At 43.7% G+C, this 19,294-nt stretch overlaps 1 protein-coding gene across 1 annotated transcript; it reads left to right on the plus strand.

Annotated features, from left to right (window-relative positions):
* Nucleotides 1-1,369: 1,369 nt before the first annotated feature.
* Nucleotides 1,370-8,530, plus strand: LOC136478330 (glutathione reductase, cytosolic). Its single transcript, XM_066476736.1, has 17 exons — nt 1,370-1,524; nt 1,619-1,792; nt 2,371-2,435; nt 2,566-2,635; nt 2,775-2,846; nt 2,960-3,163; nt 3,483-3,556; nt 3,645-3,728; nt 5,301-5,388; nt 5,475-5,556; nt 6,434-6,507; nt 6,693-6,800; nt 6,882-6,946; nt 7,577-7,690; nt 7,902-8,001; nt 8,094-8,147; nt 8,234-8,530. Exons 2-17 carry the CDS (start codon nt 1,655-1,657, stop codon nt 8,327-8,329), a joined length of 1,488 nt encoding a protein of 495 aa, XP_066332833.1. The 5' UTR covers nt 1,370-1,524; nt 1,619-1,654; the 3' UTR covers nt 8,330-8,530.
* The last annotated feature ends 10,764 nt before the right edge of the window (nt 8,531-19,294 follow it).

Here is a 19,294-nt window from a genome sequence, read left to right on the forward strand (position 1 = left end):
TGCGGATGATTCAGACCCGGATTGTGTGAACTGCGTGTTGACTATTGTGCTTCAGCTGGGGCATTTAATTTTTTACCACTCTTACAAATGACATCATAACATGTGTCACTGACATAAGATTTTATATACCACTCATTTTATAAGTCTAGTAAAAAGTTAATTATTCCCCAACAAGGAGGAGCATTAATTTTTTTATTATTTATTTTTTGGAAACACAAGAGGAGCATTAAAGCACGGCGCCGAAGAAATAGAATGGCATCCACAGGAGATCCCGGGGACGTCACCGGTGATGTAAGCTTGCACCCCCTATCCATCTGATCGACTGTTCGTTCCACTTATAAGTTATATTTTTTTAAGTTAATAAATAATATTTTTTCTCATAATAAATTAGTTATCGAAACTTTCAATCAGCCAACGTGGCATCGAGCCGCTGTGTACGACGACGGACGGGAGTGGAAGGAAGACCAGCAGAGCTGGCAAGCTTGCGCGCAATTGCGCATTGAAAAGCCAAAAAAGAAGAAGGTTGAATTTTAAAAACAAATAAAATCAGGGCTAACAAAGAGCTGTCCGAAAGATAATCATAAAAAGAAGCTGCGCGTACGCGCGTCAAAATTAACGAATTCAAAGTGATTCCCATTATTTATCTAGACACACATATAAGTGCCTCTAATTTCACTAATTTTCATCTCACCCATTGGTTTTCTACTGCTCAATCCATCCCAAATTATAAGATAATTTAGCTTTTCTTGATACGTACCTTTTGTTATGCACATAGATATACACTATGGCTCTGTTCGTTTAAACTTACCAGCCGTAACTTTTCAGCAAACTAACAGTGTTTTTCTCTCACAACAAATTAGCATCAATATCGGCCATTTTTCTAACCAGCCGAATAGGACGCATGTCTACATACATACTAAAAGCAATATATGTAAAAAAACTAAGACGTTTGATAAATTGGAACGGAGGGAGTAATTATTATTAGTTGTCTGTCAAATGTGTCAGTAGTAGCGATTCAATTTTACAAGAGATTAAAAATGGATAAACTATAGGGACTTCTGTGTAAAAACTTGCTTGACAATTCGAACTAAGGCCTTGTTTAGATGTCACCAAAATTCAAAGTTTTTTCACTCTCTCTCCATCACATCAATTTTTAGCCGTTTGCATGGAGTATTAAATGTAGGTAAAAAAAATAACTAATTACACAGTTTAGTTAGAAATCACGAGATGAATCTTTTGAGCCTAGTTGGTCCACGATTGGACAATATTTATCGACGAAAGTGGTACTATTCATCGGTTTGAAATATTTTCGGCATCTAAACGAGGCATAACTTGCTTGACAATCGAGCTGTATACAAAACTTAAACAGAAGAAGGAGGCGAGGTGGAATCGGAGTCGCTAAGGTCACAGCGTCACAGGTGACTCGCGATTCGAGCGACAGTAGAGGGAAGCACCGGAAACGAAGCCGAGAGGAGCGAACCTTCCGATTCGTGTGCCCCCCGTATCAAGATCACAAGATCACAGGTGCGGATTTGTGCGCGAAACAACTACGTACTATTCCCGGCCAAATTTCGGGGTCTGAAGCCGGATTTCTTTCTGAATTGCGCCCGCGGCCTAGGGTTGTGTTTGAATCGCGGGCGTTGGGAACCCAACTATGGCGAGGAAGATGCTCGTCGACGGGGAGGTGGCGGCCGTCGCGGACGCCGGGCAGTACGACTACGATCTCTTCGTCATCGGGGCGGGCAGCGGCGGCGTTCGCGGCTCTCGCTTCGCCGCCTCCTTCGGAGCTAAGGTTTGTTGGTTTTTCCCCCACCACATCCTTACCCTGTCAATTTTGTATCATATATCGGGCGCGCCTATGCCTGATGCCTCCTCGCCGTGACACCCGTGCCCATCCATCCACTGCCTCCGCGCTCCTCCCTCCGCGGCTCCGCCGCTTCCATTCCCCTGCCGGCCCCACCGGCTGCCACTTCCATGGTCGGCGGCTGGCACGCGTTGCCTGCTGCTGCCCTGGGAATATAGGATTTAGATCATTAGATGGCTGCCGCCTACCGCTGACGGCTGATCCGACCCTGCGGTTGGCTGGGCGGTTGAATGATTGAATTCCGTGGCAGCATGTTTTCTGTGGATTATTATTATGTTTCAGACCGCGTGGAACTGGATGCAGTTCGTATGATGTCAACGCTTCAGAGTGAAGTGTTCCTCTGCTGGTGTTTGCAGGGACCGCCCTCTTCACATCTCGCCTGCAATAGGAATCGTATCATGTGTTTGCTGTCCTATTAGTGTCTGGATCTGTTGCTTGTTGTAATTAGTGTCCACTGTCCAGGTCTGTTGCTTGTTGTTTTTGACTTCTTGTGAGATTTGTGGCAGGCTGCAATTTGTGAGCTCCCATTCCACCCCATCAGCTCAGATTGGCTAGGAGGACATGGTGGGACGTAAGCATCTCCTAAATGTTTTTGTGCATTTCTTGTGCTTACTCAAAACATTCATCTAATCTGCTTGGTATATTGCATTATTGCTTCAATCTAAATCTGCATGCTCATAATGATCTTATTGTTGTCCTAGGTGTGTGATACGTGGTTGTGTACCCAAAAAGATACTTGTGTATGGTGCATCTTTCAGTGGAGAATTTGAGGTTAGTCATTTTACTGTCTTATTATGGTAGAACTAATGTAGGTATCCAAAATGGTTCTGAAGCGGCTGACATGGAATCTAAGAACACACTTGCTTTGATTGTAGATTGTATTTGAACTGTAGTTTTGTTACAAATGCAGGATTCAAAGAATTTTGGGTGGGAGATTAATGGAGACATTAACTTCAATTGGAAAAAGTTATTGGAAAATAAGGTCAGGTTTAATTCTCTACTATGAGTCTATGACTATGAGCAAATTCTCCACAACTGCTGACCCTGAAGGAATGTCATATTGCCCAAGGTCCTAAAATTTTTCCTTCTCTTCAGACTAAAGAAATTGTTAGATTAAATGGAGTGTATCAGAGGATCCTTACCAACGCCGGTGTGACAATGATTGAAGGGGCAGGCAGTCTAGTTGATGCTCATACTGTTGAAGTTAGCCAGCCCGATGGTTCAAAGCAAAGGTATACAGCGAAGCACATTTTGATTGCGACTGGTAGCCGTGCTCAACGTGTCAACATACCTGGAAAGGTTTGCAAAATTCCTCACCTACCTTTTGTCACTAAGTTGCACAGTTTAATTGCACTGATATGTGTTTGTTAGCTTATTGATGCTGAAGATTGATGATTGTTGGAATTTTCAATAGTCTAAATTCGACACTTCATGTTTGAATATGGTCTTGCACCGTGTTCCTTTCTTGAACTGTTTTGAGCGAGCCAAACAATAACTTTTTTATCTAAGGAAGCATACCATCTTTGTTATGATTTAGCCTCTGTTCATATTCATTCCGTCCTTCATCCTTCTGGTGAATTATTGTTAAAAACTAGTGAAAATAATCTATTTTTTTCAGGAGCTGGCTATTACTTCAGATGAGGCCTTGAGCTTGGAGGAGCTTCCAAAGCGCGCTGTAATCCTCGGTGGCGGGTAGAGTGCTGTGTGCTACTTTAAACATATATTGTGATGTTGCTCCAATTCTCTGACATACCTTTGTCCATGTGGCCGAATAATGCAGATATATTGCTGTTGAATTTGCTTCTATCTGGAGGGGGATGGGTGCTGAAGTAGATTTGTTCTATCGAAAAGACCTTCCTCTAAGGTTTGTAATTAAATTTTGGGAATCACTTCTCTTACTAGTTACTAATTCTTTAATGGCTAGCACGGGTTCTTGTTTAAGTAATACTCTTTTGTTCTTGCATTCTGGTTGTCATCATGTTCTACTTTCATTTGCATATGGGTAATTTATTATCAATCCTGGTAGTGAATACAACTAGACTGGTCAACCTGTCCTCTGTCCATATTGTACATTGATGTATTTTTGAACAGCCATAATAATAGTGTCAATTTGAAATGTTAGCCTATGTTCTGTGATTAGTAAAAATAAAAAAGTCCCAAAAACTGTTTTTTTGTTGCTCTATTATGGATTCAGCTGCTGTGATATTACAGAGAAGTTTGTGATACAATAATACCAAAAACTGTGCATTGGTTCCACCATTATGTTATACATGCACATAAAGAGCCCACAACGAATAGTATTTTAATGCGGCCATTGCACATGCGCGTGTGTTTTTGTTTTTCAGCTAAGGAGCGCAAATTGTTTTTCTTGTTTTTGGAACCTGGACATACGTATCTGATAACACACCTGCCTAGCAGGCATTTATTCCCTCCATCCATCTTTGATCTGTGTATTATAATAAGTAAGCACCGAGACCAAGGAGTCGTGTTCGCCAAGGTGCTATTCCGCACTCTCCTATGTGTGCTTATGCGTTGGGCAGCAGTGTACTGCAGACCTTGGGGTGTAGGCTCGAGCCAGCAGTGCAGGGGACGTTGGGTGGCAGTGGTGTGGGTGGGCGCAACCGGGCGGGGGCGGAGGCAGGCGACTGCAGAGGGTGCAGGCAGGGGTGGCTAGTTGAGAATGAGCCAGCGAAGGGATAAGGTGGCAGTGGGAAGCTTGGATAAGGTGTTGTTCAGATTTGAGATTTGGCTGTGCTTTGATGGCCCTTTCTCTACAAAGCTAGGCCTACTGATCTCCGCCCTGTTCGTTTGGGCTGGTTTGGCTTATAAGCCATGGCTGAAAGTACTGTTGGCTGGTTTAGTGTGAGAGAAAAATACTGTTCGTTGGCTGATAAGCCATGGCTTATAAGCCAGATACGAGCAAGCGAACAGGCCGCTCATGTTTTTCTCTTTCTTTTAGAGTACATGTATGTATATGGCAATGCCTCAGCGGAGGGTCATCCGCCTAGAGAGCGCCTAGTGGCTTTTGTAAGTTGTAACCTTGGCAAGGAGTACATAATCTCCTCCATAAACCATTACTCCACAGGAAACTAGCCACATTTTCATTGGAGAAAACGTCAAGAGCCAATCAGGAGAGCCGGAACATTTAAATTCTGCATGCAAACCAATCGGGAGAGGTACGACGATTTGATTCTGCTTGCAAACCGAAGTATCGTGCAACTCCCACCTGAGACACAACTGGCTTCTGCAGTTCCGTATGCATTGTGTAGATCAAATTTGGTTCTATATTTTTACGTATGCACAGATCAAGATTGATGGAGTATTATATAATGTGCTGATTATGTGATACTTTCAAGTTTAGAAACAGGAATCTTGTTGCTATGATTGATGTGGACAGGAAAGATGGGCATAACATTATTAACAAACTGACTTGCAGAGGTTTTGAGGATGAGATGAGAGCTGTTGTTGCAAGCAACCTTGAGGGAAGGGGAATCAAATTGCATCCAGGGACAAATCTGTCTGAGGTGATTTTAACTCAAGTACTACAGTGCATTTTGATTTCTATAAACGTCAGTTCTAAGTTGAATCAATTTCATTTTATTCTAACCAGTTGAGTAAAACGGCTGATGGCATAAAAGTTGTAACTGATAAAGGAGACGAGCTCATTGCAGATGTTGTTCTATTTGCGACAGGTATTTGGGATATCTCCCTCGTTGAATTTTATCTTATTTGTTGCATCAGAGCATTTGCTTAGAGATCCAGTTTTGGACTGCATGGTCTTCCTTGGCATCTTTGTTCAGAGGAGTTGGATGTCTCTTACAGTACTTCTAGGGTTTAGTTCTACAATATGAAATTCGAAAGAAAATATTTGTAACTCCAATTCAGAAACTGGAGTTATGGCGGGAGACTTTAGAGTCCAAAGGTTTTAGACTCAGTAGAACTAAAACTGAGTATATGAGATGTGACTTCGGCACTACTATTCGGGAGGAGGAAGATATTAGTTTGGAAGGTCAAGTAGTGCCTAGGAAGGATACCTTTCGATATTTAGGATCAATGCTACAGAGAGACGTGGATATTGATGAAGATGTTAGCCATAGAATCAAAGCAGGATGGATGAAGTGGCGGCAAGCATCTGGTGTCCTATGTGACAAAAGGGTTCCACAGAAGCTAAAAGGCAAGTTTTATAGGACGGCGATTAGACCTGCTATGTTGTATGGTGCAGAATGTTGGCCTACCAAAAGACGACATGTTCAACAGATAAGTGTCGCGGAAATGCGTATGCTGCGTTGGATTTGCGGTCATACAAGAAGGGATCGAGTTCGGAACGATGATATACGTGATAGATTAGGGGTAGCACCAATTGAAGAGAAGCTTGTCCAACACCGGTTGAGATGGTTTGGACATGTCCAACTTGTTTGGGACTTAAAGGCTTTGTTGTTGTTGTTGTAAATGTTTCAGATATAAAACTGGCTGTATGCTTATTTGCTTTCAGGTTTTCTTGCAATACATGGAACCCAGTATTTTTAGTTTAATACTATATATCCATGCCTTGTATTTAATTGATTGCAGGGCGCACACCAAACTCCCAGAGACTGAACTTGCAAGCTGCAGGTGTCGAGGTTGACCAGATTGGGGCCATCAAGGTTACTTTTTCTTTCTTCCCTAGCTGTTTCTTCTTTGCCTGTGGGGTATGTTTACACCTGGAATTTACTTCTTATATATTTCTTTTAAAGCCACCCATAAATCTGACTGAGATCGTATTGAGCAGTTGAATTTATCACCAACAAGTTTTGGATTATTTTGAGTATTTTAAATGTTGTCTGTTTAGGTTGACGAATATTCTCGTACATCTGCTCCTAGTGTATGGGCTGTGGGTGATGTAACAAACCGGATCAATCTAACACCTGTTGCATTGATGGAGGCAACTTGCTTTGCCGTAAGTTGTTGCAGTAGAATTCGGTTAAGTTCTTTGTCTCTAACAAGCAGTTTCTTACCTTTGTCACATTTTCAACTGCAGAAAACTGTGTTTGGTGGCCAGCAAGTTAAGCCTGATCACAGAGATGTTCCTTGTGCTGTTTTCTCGTAAGTCACGCAATCTTAATCATTTTCAGTTGAATGGTGCTGTTCACATCTTTGTAATCGAACCAAGTTGCATGGTTTGCATGCTTGCACATATGCTTTGCAGTTTGCAGCACAATGATTGCAGTTTTAATCAAACCAAGTTGCATATTTTTTGTTTAATGGTTTTTTTTCAATGAAGCACCTGTGGTTTACTTGCCATCACAGGTATTTGCTTGTTTCTGCTTCTCTGTGTAGATTTTTGGTATTTGTTTTCTTCTTCTAAATCCATGTTGCTGAAATATTTATTAACATCTAATAACGTGTGAAAAATTGCTGGTGGTTTACTTGCTATCGCAGGTGTTTACTTGTTTCTGTGTCTATAGATTTTTGGTATTCGTTTAACTCTTCCAAATCCATGTTGCTGTAATATTAAATAGCAACTAATAACATGGGAAAAATTGCTAGCATAAATTTTCAGCTGTTTGGGGCCCTCTGAGTTGCACTTGTTTCATATCTAGGTGTAGTTGTTCTATGATGCGTCATGTTTTAGTTGGTGCAAATTTTTGGAGATGCGTTTTTCTTAAGAATTTATGCTTTGCTCCTTTATCATTGATCATCCTGCAATAACTTGAGACTATTATTGTTCCATAGCATTCCACCACTATCTGTAGTGGGCCTCAGCGAACAACAGGCCTTGGAGGAAGCCAATGGCGATATTCTTGTTTTCACCTCATCATTCAACCCAATGAAGAACAGCATATCCAAGTAAGCATAAGTAAATATCAAATATCATGAAATCGCCTGTTAGATGTTCTTGTCTGCTCCATTTTGCAAGCTTACACCCTGCTAGCTCTTGACATATGTGTCCTCTACTACATTCAGGATCTGAGTGTTCCCCTGTTTTCTTCAGTCATGAGCTCTGCTTGATAGTTTCTATATCTCCTACAGAAGTTTGTAATTCAGTTTATGTTTTCAGGCGTCAGGAGAAGACTGTCATGAAACTGGTAGTTGACGCTGAAACTGACAGAGTACTTGGTGCATCCATGTGTGGACCAGATGCACCTGAAATTATCCAGGTAAAGCATATGTATAGTTCTCTGGTGATTTTTCAGTATTTGGGTCCTCCCCATTCTTCGTTGTCTTATGACTGAGCTTTGGCATGATCCAGGGCATCGCTATTGCTCTTAAATGTGGAGCCACAAAAGCGAACTTCGACAGTACTGTATGTTTTGTTTAAAGAGGCCTCTTAAAGTAAAGCAACTGTTAATATTTTGCGCCTAATGGTGTATGCCTCTGTTGGCTTTGTAGGTCGGAATTCACCCTTCTGCTGCTGAAGAGTTTGTGACCATGCGGACCGTGACAAGGCGCGTGAGCCCGACATCCAAGCCAAAGACGAACTTGTAAGCAAGATTTGGTGTTTTGGGGAATGACACGCTACACAAATATTCTGGTTTCATTTTGTTAATTTTACATCATTCGAACTGTAACACTGTATATTGAAGGAATAGGATTTTTGTGTGACAGTCCACTCAAAATAATGAGATCGTAAAGTTTCGTGATCTAAATAAAAGCTCAAGCTGTGAGGCCTGAGGATGTTTATGGTTGCATTGGTTCTCTGCATCTGAAGTCTGCTAGCTTAGAACGCCTTTGGTCCTCGTTAATAAGTTAGTGGCCGTACCTGTTCAAGTAATGACGATTGGCGAAGGCTTACAGGTCGAATGCATTAACCTATCGTACTCGTGGCACTGTGATTTGAGAAACCAGCACATATTCCAGTGAGGTTTGTCTCTAACTGCAATCAATTTATCACAAGAGATCTGACCCAGGATTCCAGAAAAGTGCGTCTGCGTGCGTCTTAAATTGAGCCGAGATCCATGAACACGAGCAGTGGTGCCAGTACTGTTGCGTCTTAAAATGCGCTGAGGCCCATGAACACGAGCGGTGGCGCCAGTACTGTTTAGCTGAGCTGACACAGCTACAGTGCGGGAGCTTGTGTTGTGTGTACCATTTGCTCTCTCTGGTCGGTAGTCGATAGTCGCTGATGAGAAAGCTCAGCTGCAACTAATATCTGGTGTAGGTCAAATTGACCGGTTATTCAGTCTGTTCGCTTGTTGGTTTCAGTCAGCCCAAACCAATCAGCCAACAGTGTTTTTCTCTCACAACAAACCAGCATCAGCCAGCCTAAACCAGCCCAAAAACCAACCAGCGAACAGGCCGATTATATATGGATTAATCTGTCTAGCTCGACGTGCGTGTATAAAGGTAAAGATGAAAACTTGGCTATGTCACGTGCAACTGCAAGCGACTGTGATGCCAGATTGCCAGGTCTCATCGTGTCCTCAGATTAGACACTGCACAGAGAGATCATGGAGTTGGAAAGTCCTGGGCAATTTATGGTGCGAGATTTCAGCACAAGAACTACGGGCCTGGCCTGTTTTAGCCCATGGGCCGTGGGCCGTCATCTGTAATGGGCTAAGTGTGTGTGTTCGCCTTAGGCGGTTGGCGGCCAGCTAGCTTATAAGCTGCACCGTTGTAACAGAATAACCAACGAAGAACAGATCTCCGATTTCCCCCAAGTAATCCAAACCCACGGACCCTGCCGTGTTCCGTCCTGTTCTTCCCCAATTTCTTGCTATGTTTCCCCCCAATTCCATTCAGTTATCAGAAATCGTAACATTTGGTATCAGGAGCTTGGTTAATTTGGCCGGAATTTTTTTCCCCCAAATCCCGGTGCCGAAGAAGAAGAATCCGCCCAAATTTCAGTTAGAAATGGCGGCCTTCGTCGACGAATTGAAGACGACGATGCAGGCCATGGCGAAGCAGTTCGCCAGGTTCCAGGACATGATGTCCACCGCCTTGGACAAGCTTGGAGCGCTCGAGACCTGGAAGGAGACGGCGGACGGGTCGCTCGGCACCCTGTTGCAGAAGACCACGGCGACGGCGACTCGGGTCGAGGAGACGGCGCCGCGTGTGTCTCGCCTCGAGTTTCGTCCTCCACCACCACCACCGCCCCCGCCGCCACCTCATTGGAGCGCGCAACACCATCCACCACCAGTTGCGGATTGGAGCGTGCAACACCATCCGCCACCAGCTGCGACAGGTCTCGACCTCAACACGGCTCCCGGAGCGTCGTCAAGTGCGACGCCTCCGTGACCAAACTCGCCCATGGGGCACGGCGATGATAATCAAATCTGGGACGCTGGCGGTGGAATCCTCGGATTTCCCCCGCCTCGCCCGGGCAACGGTACGCACTATGGTCCCGTTTCCCAACCCCTTCCAGTTCAAGCTCCTGCTTCTGATGAGGATTCGGGACATCACAATCCCCCGTTTCCGAAGATGGAATTCCCCAAATTCGATGGATCTAACCCCCGTTGGTGGCGTGATCAATGTGAACTTTATTTCGAGGTATATGTCGTCCACGCGACGATGAAGACGCGCTTCGCTGCGCTGAATTTCAAGGAGCCCGTGGCGACCTGGTTGCAGACCGTGCAGCGGCGTGGAAGGATTGCCGACTGGGAGCGGCTGTGCGAGCTCGTGATGGCGAAATTCAACAAGGATCAGTATGGGGTACTTCTCCGGCAATTCAACGCCCTGAAGCAAACTGCCTCGGTGCTGGAGTACCAGGCGGCATTCGAGAAGCTCGCACATGGTGTATTGCTCTACAACCCGGCGTACGACGACACCTTCTTCGTCACGTGGTTCGTGGGTGGTCTCCGCGACGACATCAGGTCGGCGTTGCTGCTTCACCGGCCTCGCGATGTCGACACCGCGAGTGCTCTGGCGCTGATTCAAGAACAAGAACTAGAGCAGGATCTTCCGAAGTCATCTGGGTGGGATTTCACCAGATCGACTTCTCGCACATTGATGGGAACGGAGAAGCCAAAGGGCTGTTGAAGCAAACAAGCCAGTAATCAAGACTCACAAGACTGAAACAGAAGATAAATTGGTTTGCCTCAAGTCTTTCAGACGAAGAAATGGGTTATGCTTCAAGTGTGGCGAGAAATGGAGACCGGCTCATCATTGCCCTCCTCTTGTTTCCTTGCATGTACAGGAGGAGATCCTAGATGCCTTGGACATTGTGGATACTTCTGATGATCATGACAGTGATGAAGAGGAGACCCCAACAAGAGGTGCTGACAGTACAGTCTGTGCCTAACACTCAGCATGCTCCTAGACAAACCCTGAAGCTGTTAGCTAAGATTGGGAAGCACAAGGTGCTGATATTGGTTGATTCTGGAAGTGTTGGGACCTTTGTGAGTGAACAGCTGGTTAAGCATCTGAAGCTTGATACATCTGCTTGTGACACCAGTACCTTTAGAGCAGCTAATGGGGGTATGATGCTTTGTGACAAGAAAGTCTCTCAGTTGAGATGGTTTATTCAGGGGCACAATTTTGTCTCAGATGCAAAAGTGCTACCTCTCAAGTGTTATGATTTGATCCTTGGAGAGGATTGGTTGGAAGAGTTCAGCCCAATGACAATTGATTACAAGCTTAAGTCAATTCAGTTTACTCATCAAAGCAAGACCATCAAGTTGCAGGGAGTTGTGGATTATACTACTGCTTGTACTCCTGTCAGTGTTCACAAGCTCAAGGGATTACTTAAAAGTGGAGCAGTGTCCCATTGTATTCAAATGAGGGTGCCTATAGCCACTACTGTTTCTGCTTTAGAAACTGATGATACAAAGCTGAACAGTGATGAGGTGTTGCCTTCAGGAGTATCTGAAGTATTGAGCCAGTACAATCATCTGTTTGCTGAACCTACTGGGTTACCTCCTTCCAGAATAGCAGATCACAAGATTCCACTGGTCCCAGGAGCCCAACCAGTCAAGGTGAGACCATACAAATACTCACCAATCCAGAAAACAAAAATTGAAAAACAATTGAAGCAAATGTTAACACAAGGAGTGATTAGACCTAGTACCAGTTCCTTTGCTTCACCTGTGCTGCTTGTTAGAAAAAAGGATGGTACCTGGAGGTTTTGCATTGATTATAGGCAATTGAATGCTATTACTGTCAAGCATAAGCATCCCATGCCTATGGTAGATGAATTACTTGATGAATTAGCTGGCTCTAAATGGTTCACCAAGTTGGATTTCAGATCTGGATATCATCAAATTTGTATGGCTGCTGGTGAGGAATACAAAACAGCATTTAGAACACATAATGGTCTATTTGAGTTTCTAGTAGTGCCCTTTGGACTGACCAATGCACCAGCCATCTTTCAAAGCTTTATGAATGAAATATTTGCTGAATTGCTGAGAAAAGGAGTGTTGGTATTCATGGATGATATCCTAATATACTCCAAGTCACTAGATGATCATATTTCATTGCTTCAGAAAGTGTTTGCAATTCTAGAAAAACATCAATTCTTGATTAAGAGATGCAAGTGCTCTTTTGCCAGAAACACTGTGGAGTATTTAGGGTATGTCATTTCAGAAGCTGTGGTAGCCACTGATAGTTCCAAGATTCAGGCAGTGAGTCTTTGGCCTACTCCAAAAACAGTCAAGCAGCTTAGAGGTTTTTTGGGCTTAACTGGCTACTACAGGAAATTCATAAAACATTATGATCTGCTCAGTAAGCCACTCACTGATCTATTGAGGAAGAATGTGCGGTTCCAGTGGACTCTTGCTGCTAATATTGCATTTGAACAATTGAAGAAATAGCTTATGCAAGCCCCAGTTTTAGTTGTTCCAGACTTTTCACATCAATTTGTGATTGAAACTGATGCCAATGATCTTGGCATTGGAGCAGTGTTAATGCAAAATCAGCATCCAGTGGCCTATTTGAGCAAGGCTCTTGGACCAAGGAACCAAGCCTTATCTGTATATGAAAAAGAATGCTTGGCCATCTTGCTTGCAATTGAGAAATGGAGGCCATATCTGCAGCACCAACCATTTGTTATCAAGACAGACCATAGGAGTCTACAGCACCTCACTGAACAGAGGGTTTCTACTAAAATTCAGAACAAGGCATTAATGAAGCTCATGGATCTCCAATATACAATTCAGTACAAAAAAAGAGTGAACAATGCAGCTGCAGATGCCTTATCAAGATGTGAGCACCAGAATACAGTCCAAGCCATATCTGAATGTTTATCTACTTGGGTTCAGCGGTTGCAAGAGGGCTATGAAGATGATGATCATGCAAACAACTTCTAGTGGAATTGGCTGTAGCCCCTGAAAGCCATCAGGATTATAAACTGCAGAATGGTGTGCCGAAATATAAAGGAAGAGTGTGGGTTGGCAACAATACCACTGCTCAGAATCATATCCTAGTGGCCTTACATGACAGTGGGTTGGGAGGACACTCTGGAATTAGTGTAACATATGCAAGAGTGAAACAGCTTTTTTCTTGGCCTAGCTTGAAGCAGTCAGTCCATGAGTTTGTGAAGCAATGCCAGATATGCCAGCAAGCCAAAACACAGAGAATAAAAACCCCAGGACTCTTGCAGCCACTGCCAGTACTAGATCAGGCATGGGAGATTATTAGCCTGGACTTTGTTGAAGGGCTGCCTACATCTGACAATTTCAATGCACTATTGGTGGTGATTGACAAGTTCACGAAGTATGGACACTTCATACCAATCAAACACCCCTTCACTGCATTATAGATTGATCAAGTTTTCATGAACAATGTGTGTAAGCTTCATGGGCTACCGAAGACTATCATTTCAGAAAGAGATCGAGTGTTTACAAGTGCCATTTGGCAGCAGTTGTTCAAACTGTCCGATACAAAGCTGATGATGAGTTCATCCTACCACCCTCAAACCGATGGACAGACCGAATGCCTTAATCAGTGCGTTGAGGGATTTCTCAGATGCACTGTTCATCCATGTCCTCGGCAGTGGAGTAAGTGGATCTCAGTCGCGGAATTCTGGTACAACACTTCAGTACACTCAGCTCTGGGCAAATCACCTTTTGAAGTTTTATATGGCTATACACCTAGGCAGTTGGGCATCTCTAATCTGCAGCTGTGTAGTATACCAGATTTGGAGAAGTGGCTTACTGACCGAGAGTTCTTATCTCAGTTGATCAAGCAACAATTGCTAAGGGATCAACAGCGTATGAAGTCACAAGCGGATAAACACCGGACTGAAAGAGAGTTTGCGGTGGGTGATTCAGTATTTCTCAAACTTCAGCCCTATGTTCAGTCTACGGTGGCTTCTCGGTCGAATCACAAGCTGTCATTCAGATTTTATGGCCCATACAAGATAATTCAGCGTGTGGGGCAAGTGGCGTACAAGCTTGATCTTCCACCTGATGCAAAGATACATCCAGTTGTTCATGTGTCCCAGCTCAAGCAACATATTGCGGCAACGGTATCAGTAAGTTCAGACTTATCCTCTGTCTGTTCTGATCCTTCACAGATCATGTGGCCCCAACGCGTGCTGGAGAAGCGTTCGGTTCTACGAGGCGATACGGTGGTGCCTCAGTTCCTCATCCAGTGGAGTGACTTACCATCTGAGATGGCCACTTGGGAGGACGCCGAGATGATGTCTGAACACTTGATATCCATGGAAGGGTGACATTGTCGGATTTGCTACAGCTTGAGGACAAGCTATCAATCAAGGAGGGAGGAGTGTTATAGCCCATTGGCCGTGGACCGTCATCTGTAATGGGCTAAGTGTGTGTGTTCGCCTTAGACGGTTGGCGGCCCGGCCAGCGAGCTTATAAGCTGCACCGTTGTAACAGAATAACCAACGAAGAACAGAACTCTGATTTCCCCCAAGTAATCCAAACCCATGGACTCCGCCGTGTTCCGTCCTATTCTGTCCCAATTTCTTGCTACGTTTCCCCCCAATTCCATTCAGTTATCAGGAATCGTAACATCGCCGCGCCTCGTGGTGTTCACGTGGCGTGCGCAATCTTACTCCTAGTGATGATATTGACGAATTTTGAATGAAGATGAAGAGTCGACAATTGACAATGGCCTTGCTTTTGTAGTCCGTCTCTGCGGACAAGGGCTAGTTGGGTTTATGTGGTCCGACTGGAGCGTAGTAGCAAAATTGGGTGAGCAACCAAGGAATCAATACACGGCGTGTGTGTGCGCAGGTGCCGGTGCGGTGCGATAGTAGTGTGTGGAATGTTTCATCTGGTTCATGTTCATTCTGGCGCTCACTGCCATCCACGCATAGAAGAAGCACCGAAGCAGCAGATCATCATGGATTCATGGGGCACCGCCGAGGACGCCGCCGAGGCGCGCGCGTGTTCCACCGAACCGCGGGTATATCGCTTTGACGACGCCCATGCAGGCAGGGCACGCCAGCCGGGGGCGTTCCGTCACGTCGCGCGTGCCGCGCGCCGTGCTGTGCCGTCCGCGCGCGCGGTTGTTTTCAATTGGTATCAACTATACTAAAAGGAAATAGCCAATTCACAGGTGGCGCTGGGTGCTGTCTCCAATCCAACCATGGGGGCAGCGCCTCAACCTTTGTCCACGACGGAAACGGCATCAACCGAAATACTCAAGCCGGCCACTGCCCCACCAAGCTCCAACAATGCAGTGATCCAGAGCGATGTGCCAGAGTCATCCCAGAAGGGGAATAAAAAAAGCAAGGGTAAACCATATTGCTATCGTTGTTATACTAAAGGGCATACAATTTCAGTTTGTACAGTAGTACTTATCTGTGAGATCTGCTTTGGGGATCATGTTAAAAAAGTTTGCCCAAATTTGAAGAATCTTCTTTCTACTGCTATACCATGTGGATATGCTGTTGAAGGTTTAGGATTCTATTTTATACCTGTTGTAGAAAATCCAAAAATAGTTTCAAAGGACAAATTAGCTACGGTACGTGTTCTGGAGGGTTCTCTTACTGCAGATCAACTAGCAGTGGAACTCGACAAACTACTACCCGGAAATAGTTGGTGATTGAAGAGAAAGGCAACGACGCCTTTATCACTAATTTCCCTTCTTCTGAAGTGCTCAATCACATGGTGAATTGGGGCCCAATGGACACCAAAACAATGAAATGAAAGATTCGGTTTGAGAAAGGGACAAAAAATGATGTTTTTAAATATGAGATTGACAAGGTTTGGGAGCAGTTTCGGGGACTCCTAAAGGAACTGCGAGACTTCCCTATTATTTGGACAATTGGCTCAATCCTAGGTGTCTCTCGAGCAGTTGATACTAAGTTTACAAAGAAGTATGGCAGAGCTAGAATGAAAGTAGCCGTGCTGAATCCCGACCTCATCCCAGACCTAGTGGATGTAGTCATTGGGGATTATGTCTATGAGCTACAATTCAGAATGGAGAAAGATATGCCCGATGGTGAGCCCCAAGTCATTGACATGGACTCTACCATGGACGAGGATAAAGCCCCAGAGGAGAAAGAGCCGGAGAATATGGATCATGATGGTAGAAAGATGGAAGACCCGTCAGCTGGTCAAACATCTGAAAAGCAGCCTAATAACACAGTTGCACCGAGTGGACAACACATGAGTAAGGCTGCCACAGGTATACCTCTTGAGCAGCACATGGACTTGGCAATGGGGACTCAGCATGTCCTTGCAGAGGACGTTGGGATCCAGCAGGTTTCTACAGGCGCTGCAGAGGAACCATTTCATCATGTTGATCTGGAAGGCACATGTTCTGATTCTGCTAGGAAGAGTGATGTAGTTAAGCCGGTGGTGTTACTCACATAGACTGGGATGACTCCAGGTGGATCTGCACAGTGAAAAGCTAGTTTGATGCAATCCAAGATTGACTCTGGTCTTCTGAATAAGACTAAAGCACTGAGTGGTGGGGTAGTGTCGCTAGTGAGAGCTAGTAAAAGGAACGCGTCTACTTCAGAGCAAGACTCGTTGGAAAAGGCAACGAAGTTAAAGGCGCGTAGGAACATGGATTCTTCTTCTATCAAAGGTAAAGAACTACCACTTTCTTTTGATGTTTTTGATGATTCATCCTTACTAGCTTCTACTAGCACACTAGGCATATCACTTGGGGGTAATGAACAGGAAGCTGCTCTTTCTATGCAACTTCTTAGAGACATAGAATCTCGTAGAATGTCTGAGAGTAAATGTTTACATATAGAGACTAATTCTTTGTTAGGTGATGCTTCTTCTGTTTGTTCGCTAGATGAGAACCTAGATTTAGATGCTTTAAACCTCATTTGTGCTGAAATCTCCGAAGACCTTGGTGATGGGGGCTGTGACCCTGTATGTCTACAGACCCCTATATCACATCTCAAGAAGTCTAGGTCCAAAAACAAAAAGAAAAATTAAAAAACCACTCGAGATGAAAGGAATTTTCTGGAATAGCAACGGTTTTGCGGACAAAAAAAAAGATTCCTTTCTGATTTAACAAAAGAAAAGAACCTAGACTTTATAGCTGTATCGAAAACTGGGAGAGCCAATTTTCCGCAGTCCACCTTGAATAATATCTGCGCTGGCAGATATTTTCTTTGGCACGGCATGGCTCCAAGGGTTCGGTCCGGTGGCATGATTCTAGGGGTAAACCTTTTAACCTTTGACATTGGACAAATAGAAGAAGGAGACTTTTTTATTCGGTTTATGTTGAGACACAAAGAGGATGATTTCAAGTTTAATTTAATCTCAGTGTATGGCCCAGCTCAAGTGGATTTCAAATCACAATTTTTATCCGAATTAGTCCGAGTATGTTTAAAAGAAACATTACCTGTTATTATAGGTGGTGATTTTAACATTATTCGTAGACCGAATGAGAAAAATAATGACAATTATAATGATAGATGGTCTTTTCTTTTCAACGATGTAATAGATACGTTAAACCTCAGAGAATTAGAAATGGTAGGAAGAAAATTTACTTGGGCTAATCACTTACAAAATCAGACCTTCGAGAAATTAGATAGGATTTTTGTTTGTACGGATTTTGAGTCCAAGTATCCGGTTACAAGTGTCCAAGCTTTGAGCAGAGAGATTTCTGACCACACTCCACTGTTATGTAGCACAAATAGCCCATCTCCGACTTACTAGCCACAGTTCAAGTTTGAACTGGGATGGTTGCTCAGGGATGGATTTTGCGACATGGTGAGAGATGTTTGGCATAGTGTGCCTGTCGAGGGCAGCCCCCTAGAGAGGTGGCAAGCGAAGATCAGAAGGCTTCGCCAGTACCTTAGAGGATGGGCAAAAAATGTGAGTGGCGCCTACAAGAAAGAAAAGGAAACTTTGTTAAACAAACTCGATGAGCTAGATAAAAAGGCAGAAAACTCTTTGCTCGATGAGTCAGAATTAAATTTAAAACATGTGTTAAGCGAAAGACTTGCTGAATTACTTCGCGAAGAGGAACTTAAATGGTACCAAAGGGCAAAGGTTAAGCATCTACTGGAGGGTGATGCTAATACAAAATATTACCATTTATTGGCTAACGGAAGACATCGAAAAACTCGTATTTTCCAGTTGGAGGACGGTAACACTGTAATAGATGGTGATGCTCGGTTAAAGCAGCATATTACCAGCTATTATAAGAGCCTTTTTGGTCCTCCGAAGAATTCTTTTATTGAGTTAAATGAACACTATGTTCATGACATTCGACAAGTCTCCCAACTGGAAAATGAGTACTTGACAGGTGCCTTCTTGGAATCAGAAGTAAGGGCAACAGTTTTCCAAATGGAACATAATAAGGCACCGGGCCCGGATGGTTTTCCACCAGAGTTTTATCAGGTTTTCTGGGACTTAATAAAAAATGACCTGATGGCTATGTTCATGGAATTCCATGAGGGAACCTTGCCTTTGAATAGACTCAACTTTGGAACGATAATCTTGCTACCAAAAAAGAAAGATACGAAAGTGATTCAACAATACAGACCAATATGTTTGTTGAATGTCTCTTTCAAAATCTATACCAAAGTTGCAACTAATAGATTATCTACTGTTGCCCAGAAGATTATTAGACCAACACAAACAGCGTTCCTCCCAAGCAGAAACATTATGGAAGGCGCAATAATACTCCATGAGACAATACATGAACTTCACTTGAAAAACAAGATGGGATAATCTTTAAGATAAATTTTGAGAAGGCATATGATAAAGTAAAATAGAGTTTTCTACAACAAACTTTAAGGATGAAAGATTTCTCACAAAAATGGTGCTCTTGGGTGAAGCAGTTCACACAAGGAGGTAATGTAAATATTAAGGTGAATGATCAACTTGGCTCCTACTTCCAAACGAAAAAAGGCTTAAGGCAAGGTGACCCAATGTCTCCAATACTATTTAATATAGTGGTAGACATGCTAACCATACTGATTGCTAGAGCCAAGGAAGCAGGTCAAGTAGAAGGGGTCATCCCCCACCTTGTCCAAGATAGCTTGTCCATTCTCCAATATGCGGATGACAGTGTTATTTATGAGCCATGATTTTGAAAAAGCAAGAAACATGAAGTTAATTTTAAGTACTTTTG

The sequence above is a fragment of the Miscanthus floridulus genome, chromosome 8 (genome assembly GCF_019320115.1).
Source record: "Miscanthus floridulus cultivar M001 chromosome 8, ASM1932011v1, whole genome shotgun sequence".
NCBI classification, from domain to species: domain Eukaryota; kingdom Viridiplantae; phylum Streptophyta; class Magnoliopsida; order Poales; family Poaceae; genus Miscanthus; species Miscanthus floridulus.

Bases quoted from the DNA above. Each gene is read 5' to 3' on its own strand.
- LOC136478330 (XM_066476736.1), top strand. From the start codon at position 1,655: ATGGCGAGGAAGATGCTCGTCGACGGGGAGGTGGCGGCCGTCGCGGAC. The intron at 2,847-2,959 runs GTCAGGTTTAAT...CCTTCTCTTCAG, and splicing joins AAAAGTTATTGGAAAATAAG to ACTAAAGAAATTGTTAGATT. The intron at 7,691-7,901 runs GTAAGCATAAGT...TTATGTTTTCAG, and splicing joins ATGAAGAACAGCATATCCAA to GCGTCAGGAGAAGACTGTCA.